General features: G+C 46.4%; 1 protein-coding gene across 1 annotated transcript in view; it reads right to left on the bottom strand.

Annotated features, from left to right (window-relative positions):
* ttll11 (tubulin tyrosine ligase-like family, member 11) overlaps positions 1-7500 on the bottom strand; it is a 36863-nt gene that overhangs the window by 15920 nt on the left and 13443 nt on the right. The window contains exons 2-3 of the mRNA XM_076283977.1: positions 7303-7402; positions 3811-3944 (exon numbers count right to left, since the gene is read on the bottom strand). Coding sequence (XP_076140092.1) covers positions 3811-3944; positions 7303-7402 — 234 coding nt within the window. The remainder of the gene's footprint in view (positions 1-3810; positions 3945-7302; positions 7403-7500) is intronic.

Genomic DNA, 7500 nt, shown 5'->3' with positions numbered 1-7500 from the left:
GAAGAGGGAGAGGAAGAGGAGGAGGAGAAGAGGGAGAGGAAGATGAGGAGGAGAAGAGGGAGAGGAAGGGGAGGAGGAGAAGAGGGAGAGGAAGAGGAGGAGGAGAAGAGGGAGAGGAAGATGAGGAGGAGAAGAGGGAGAGGAAGGGGAGGAGGAGAAGAAGAGAAAAAGTAGTAGAAGAGGAAGCAGAAGATGAAGGAGAATAATAAAGAAGAAAGAAGAAAAAGAATACATTTGCATAAAAGAGTTGAAAAAGGGAGAGAACAGGGGGATGAAGTTAGAGAAGCAGAAGAAGAAGAGAGGAGAAAAAGGATAATTAAGAGTTCAAGACAGAGAGCCAGAGAAGGAGGAGGAGGACAGCGAATCAATACTCGGGAGCATTCAGGGCTGGACTCACACACTTGTAGACCACACACTGCAGTAAGGGTGCCTGACGCACCCACACTGTGAAGCACCAGAGCCCAGGCGGAGATCCCATCAACCTCCCATTGTTCCATTACAAACATCCATTCAGCCCTGTTGGCCTCCGCATCAACACAAATGACAAACGACTCCTCCGACTCCCGCCACAAGCAGAGAGGTCTCGCACATAATCACTGCAGGGAGCCGCCACGCGCCGTGGAACAGCTTCAATTTAAAAGTCCTTTTGTTGGACTGGAGTAATTGCAATCAGAGAGAGCACAAAGGCAGACGCGTCCACACAAAGATTCTAATCAGAAGACACGCTCCGGCCGGAGGAGACGAGGAGCGCTGTGGGAACGGCCCGCGTCTCACAGAGCTTCACTCTGGCGCGGTTTACGAATAATCACACGGATGATCAGCAGCGATGAGTTAAACGAGAAAACACATCGTGACTCAGCAGCCTGCAACACACACACACACACGCGCACACACACACGCACGCACACCACACACACGCACAGACACACACACACACAAACACACACACACACACACACAGGCACACTTTTTACTTCTTTATTTGTGTCCACAATTCAGAATAGATATAGATATGGACACAAATTTGACAGGTAAAATAACTGTTCTGACAAGATCCAGTCATGTGACTCTGTTGACAATAACAAAGTTTGCTCTTTTAATAAACATTGAGGACCTTGGCGACTGACTCCTGTAAGAACTCATCCCTTGTGCCTGAAGATCCTCTCAGTGCCTAAACCCGTCTCCCCCTATGAGAGTGCCATCGGCTCCCACTGCTGTATCATTCCCTGCTACCTACAGTACACACCACAGCGTCACACTGCTGCCCCCTACAGGCCTGCATGGGAACTACTCGAGATATTCTCCAATACTGCACAGCACGTCAAACTTCATTTACTGATAACGATCCAATCAGGGAGCTTCTCCAGGCGTCGTTTCCATCCCCAAAACAACAGCAAGATTCGGGTGTGATGACTACTAGGCAATTACGTGACAACATCGTCCATGTGTGCGTTTTAATCAAATTTTAATTAAAACACGAATAACTAGGGCTTTATTAGACTGTCAAAAGAAGAGTTCAAAAGTTGAGGGAAGTTGTGAGAAGCTGCATGCACTGGATGCAAAAGTAAGCATATAGCAACACGTAGCAACACGTAGCAACACATAGCCTTGAGCAGTGGTTCTCAACACTAGTGTGCCGTGAGGCAAAGTGAAGTGTGCCGTGGAATTTTGAGGAACCTAATGTGCTTTTATATTCATAAAATAAGCTAGGGAGCTAGTTTTAAATGCATCAGTAACACAGCTTCTTGATTAACAAGCTCAATCAACATCATGAGAGGATATGCCTGTGGTCTCACTCAAGCATCACTGTGATCTCAGCGCATAAACACCGTATAGAGATGAATATAGACATGAGAATGATAATACACTCCCGTTATTGCTTAGGGAATAATGTGTGACATGCTTTACAATCAGTAACTCAAATCCGGTGTGCCTTGGCGTTTTGGTTTGATATTTGGTGTTTGGTGTATTTTTAGCCCAAAAAAGGTTGAGAATCTCTCGTCTAGAGGGACACATTCATGTAGACAAACAGACAAAATAAACTTTGCTTTGGCAGGATGTGAATATGCGCCTGTGGACATATATGTGTATGTGTGTGCATGTGTATGAGTGTGTGTTTGTGTGTGTGTGGGGTGGGGTGTGGGTGGGGGGTTCTTTCCTCACTGTCAAAATCACTGTGTGAGGCCCCAGCTGTGGCGCAACTGGCTGGGACACCTGCACCGTACGCCGGCGACCCAAGTTCGATTCCCGCCCCGTGGTCCTTTCCGGATCCCACCCCAACTCTCTCTCACATGCACTTCCTGTCGTTCTCCACTGTCCTATCTGATTAAAGGCATAAAAAGCCCAAAAATATACTTAAAAAAAAAAAAAATCACTGTGTGTGTGTGTCTTTCCTCAGATTCAAAATCACTGCGAATGAACAAATCTAAAGGAGGTATTATGCTGCCCCCTTGTGTTTAAGACCAATAATAACTCCCCACACGTCCAGTTGAGGAGAGGTGTCATGGGTTCCTGTTAGCTCATTCCCCACCCCACAGAGGTACCTGTAGGGCCTCCGGCTATCAATAGCCCTGCTGCTGCCAGGGAGAAGCACTGCCTACGCCGTAAATCCATCCGCTAGCAGATCCGCTATCACACTTGTCATTCACAATTAGCCCCCTGCTAGCGCCTAACCTGCTTAGCCGCTCTCACAAGCACGTCTCTGTCTCTGTTAATTACTAACCACACTGCCTGACCGCTCTACAACACCCTCCTCAGGAGCACAGCCTGCGTGTGAGTGTGTGTGTGTGTGTGTGTGTGTGTGTGTGTGTGCGCGCAATTCCTAGTTAGCCATATTCAGCTTATGTCATTTACTGTGTGCTACTAATGACTATGTAATCCATGCAACTCTGGCACACAGCGTGTGTATTAATATGTGTGTGTGAGAGATAGAAAGAGATAGATAGAGAGAGAGAGAGAGAGAGAGAGAGAGCGAGGGATGGTAGAGAGAAAGGGAGAGGAAGGAGGGAAGTGGCATTTCACATCCACAGGCTCTCGGGCCCTGTGGACAGAGTGCCAGGCTTCTGCCGGCTGTTTGGCTGGCACGGTGGATTAGGGACAGGATGCCAGGGCGCCGGCCAGCGGATGAATGGGAGGGGATGGGGCAGGCAGGCAAGCGGGCATCTGGGATCGAGTGCTACATAAGGGCTTTGGAACAGGCCCTAGAGCCCTGATGCCCTGTGTGTGTGTGTGTGTGCGTGTTTATGTAAGTGTGTGTGTGTGTGTGTGTGTGTGTGTGTGTGTGTGTGTGTGCGTGCATGTGTGTGTGTGTTTGTTTGTGGGTGGGCGGGTGTAAGTGTGTGGGTGTAAGTGTGTGTGTGTGCACGTGTGTGTGTGTGTGTGTGTGTGTGTGTGTGCTGTCCTCATCTGCTCTTCTGGTGGCTCATGATGACTGGGACTACGCTCTCTCTCTCTCTCTCTCTGCCACCTACCAGAGGGTCTGGTCACATGGCTCTCAAAGACATTATTACTGATCTTCTTACTGACTTTGTAAACACACAACCAACGTGCCCTTTTTCACGAGAGCATACACTGAGGCGCGCTACGGCACACACACAGTGCAGTCATACTGTAGTTGGAACATTGTGAGGGTTACAGAGTCTTTGGAATGACGGAATAATGGAACACTCATACAGTTGTTCTGATTCTAGAAGGTTCCATATCACCCACAAACAGCACCGCGTTAATCTCAACCAATCAAGCACAAAACATAAAATGTCCACAGGCTTCCTTTTTGTTACTCTTTCGTCGCCCTGTGCTGTCTGGTCTTACCTGTGTGGCAAAGATCTGGTACTCTTCCGGAAGGATCCAGGAGCGTGGGTAGAAGTTGTACTCCTCTGGAAAGAGCTCCTGCATGGTCCGAACGGCGCGGCTCAGGTTGATCTTCCGCAGCATCTCCACCATCCCTGGACGCGGGCAGGAATGGAGAAGGGGAGAGGGGGACAGAGGGAAAGAGGGAGAGAGGAAAGAGAGGGAGAGAGGAGGGAATGATCAGGTACATGTTTTATCATTCTCATCTGGTTTTCTAAATTTGTCTGACCGTTGCCTGATCCATTTGTATATTTATCTGTAAATTTATGTCTGAATTCTGATGATGATTCCTTTCTTTTGCCATCATTTTAGATGCTTACACTCTTGCACTACATGCTAACGAAACTCTAAATGATCTCCAGCTGCACTTCTAGAGAAACAACAGTGAGGATTCAAGGGTAATTCTTCTCATTGTCTTCAGAAATATGCACCTCTGATTGGTCCAGTCACTTCTGAAACCGAAAGAATGGCTTCACAGCATTGACTCTTTATCCATATGTAAATCTATACATAGACTTTTTCACTAACCATCTAGCCAAACTATAGATTTACATTTATTTATTTAGCAGACGCTTGTATCCATAGCAACTTATGTCAATTATATTACAAGGGCCATTGTCCCCTGAGCAACTTGGGGTTAAGTGCCTTGCTCAAGGGCACAACGGTGGAAGCAGGGAATTGAACCCACAACTTTTCTGGCTACTGCATGCTAGTCCAGCTCCTTAAAAAACACTTCACTCTACCACTCCCCCGAAACACCTTTTGAGTGCAAGTGCACAGCGTTGGAGTTTCAACCCTCATGATGGGATCAATGGAGGCGAGAATCAGGCAAATCCAACAAAAGGCTTTAGCGAGCGGGGGCTGGGGCTTCAGAGTGCTGTTTCAGCTGACTCACTCTGGCATGAGGGGATTTACTTAATGGCACTAACTGCGCTAACGACGCTAATGATGCTAGCAGCACTAACGACTACTCCTCCACAAAATGGCTCCAGTGTAAATGCGCTCTCCCGCTGGGTAATGGATCTGCCTCCAGTGTGTCCATGTGTTGACATGCACACCAATGACTCCCTCTATTTCAACCAATCAATAATTCATCTGCAGACAGTTTGATGCCTCATTGTGCCACTGACAGAAGGCTGCGCAGAGCTAACGCTGAGGGATCAATGGGGGGCAGAGATAACCTTGTGTTTGCACGCTTTCTCATTTAGCAGATCTTTTATCTTATTTCATTTGGCTGATCCTTCTATTCAGAGTAACTTACAGATGTCAATTAATTGCAGCAGGGCCAGACTCCCTGGAGCAACTCAGCGTTAAGTGCCTTGCTCAAGGGCAACGGTGGCAGCTGGGGATCGAACAACTTTTCAAACTCGGCTCCTCATCCAAAACACTACCATTGCCCCTAGAGGACTCATTTATCTAGGTGAAAATATTTAACATTGTTTCATGTGTAATTGAGATTGCAGAATTGCGGGGGGGCATAGAAAAGTTTGAGAACCTGTGGCCTACAGTAAAACAATATTGGTGTTAGATCCGAAGTGAAATGGGTCGTGATGGTCTGTCAGTTTTAAAAAAGTGGGTCCCCAGAAAAAAAAGTTTGGGAAACACTGAGCTAGGTGGTGTTAGAAATGGCAAAAATAAAGCAAAGCATAATGGGTGATGAAAGCCAAGGGTGATCCAGCCGGCAATGACCTTTCTGACCTAAAGCAAGCACCTGAAAGTAGCAGCAGAGCTACAAGGTGTGATGCCGAGTCACACAATCAGAGGCAAAGGTTGAGACAAACTGCTTATGATTAAGCTCCAGGGCTACAAATACTGTTTTCAGCACAGTTAGTGTAATATGTATAGCCTACCATACACGAGTTCAAGAAAGCCTGAAAAATACAGGGTCATCGAACAGATATAGTAATTTCCTGTGTATTAGCCGCATTAGTCGCAATCAATGTATAAGCCGCGGTTATTGGTTGGGAAATTACAGTATCAGATATCAAACCCAGAACACAGTAATACGGCAAACAAAAGGCCGTGACATGCTCCCGCGTGACGAGAATTGTGTCATTAACGCGAGAGTGGGGGGTTTGTGTTCTTCCCAAAAATTGGGACCGCGCGTCAATGACGCACGTCTTTTCCCGCGCGCAAATGTTCACAGAGGAGCATACCACTTGCTTAAGAAGGACAACATCTAACAGTTCCCAACTGAAAGATATTTCAAACATCCATCACAAAGCAGCCAGTCTATGATTGCACATACAACACATGAATAGTTTTCAACTAGTGGGACACGATGGTGTGACACATTTGGGGTCTCATGTTCGTCATGAAGAACGGCACAACTTCAAGTGAAAACATTAATAAAGGTGCTAATATCTAATATCACCTCATTTCACCGTTGAATAAAGTGGGGCATTTAACTGTGGTATTAGCCACATGCTGTGCTTCGCATCAAAAGCAGAAAGTTTGCAAACGTTAATGTGCTAAAAAGCTCTAATGCCCCTAAGCTCAAACTCAACTCTATATGCGTGATTGGCATGTGAGGGGCACACAAAGCTATAGCTAAAGCCACAGGTCTGGTTAGTTGGAATAACCTTAGACCTTGCCATAATCCTAACTCCAATTATTTCAGCAAGGAAGCGAGAGCTAAATTTAACCGCTTCTAGCACAAACCCCTTACCCTCTCTCTCGCCCTCTCCCTCTCTCTCGCTAACTCACGCTTAGCATGTGAGAGAGTTCAGAGAGGTGGTGGCCATCTGGTCACCTGTGGTTGGTTTCCGTGCCCTTCTCACCCTACAGGCTGATAATCAGCTGCAGTTTCTCCGTCATGATGACAGGGGACGGGCTGAGCCTGCTGACCTCAGCTCAGGGCTAGCACAGCATACAGCTAACTGGTGTAGAACAAGCTCAAGACCAGTGGAAGACCAGTAAAGTATAAGCACTGGACCAATAGCAATGGTAATAAAATAAGGAGCTGTCAAGTCATGAGACCTATTCCCAACTGCCACCGTTGTGCCCTTGAGCAAGGGACTTGAGAGAGGGACCTCGAGTTGCTCCAGGGAGTCTGACCCTGCAAGTAATTTACATTACATTACATTACATTTGACTGACGCCTTTTTAGCCAAAGCGACTCACAACATGGTAAACAGTTTAAAGCATTTTAAAAGAATTCTCTCAACAATTCAATTTTTTTTTAAAACTATTTAGAAGGTAAAGTACAATAAGAAAAAGTGCATCAGCGAGTGCTGTTTGTATACAGTCAAGTGTCAGTTCTAGTCAGGTGGTAAGTGCCAGAATTGGTCATTGACATCTCTAAGTTACTCTGAATAGAAGTGTCAACCAAATAAATAAAAAATAAATAGAAACAAAATAAATAAATAAATAAATAAATAAATAAATAAATATAGCATATATGCTAAGCATTTGAGCCCTACATCATGAACAGGGAAATAGGACCCTGCGTACCTGGGAACTTGTTGACCTGTCCAGAGACGATGTTCTCGTTGTCGTGGAAGGACACCCCGTGCCAGTAGATGTCACAGGCAGCGCGGCGACCCGCGGGGAACTGGACAGAGAGAGAGGAAGAGCCACACGAGCAGTTCTGTGAGACGCAGCCAGTTTATTCACACCTCAGATGTCCTAATGCAGTGGTTTTCAAACGTT

This window comes from Alosa pseudoharengus, unplaced genomic scaffold (assembly GCF_046254945.1).
Source record: "Alosa pseudoharengus isolate Yale_2024_CS ecotype anadromous, Long Island Sound unplaced genomic scaffold, YU_APseudo_1.1 YU_APseudo_1.1_scf_14, whole genome shotgun sequence".
Lineage (NCBI taxonomy): Eukaryota > Metazoa > Chordata > Actinopteri > Clupeiformes > Clupeidae > Alosa > Alosa pseudoharengus.
The sequence above is the reverse complement of the archived record's forward strand: the minus strand, read 5'-3'. Positions and strand labels throughout refer to the sequence as shown.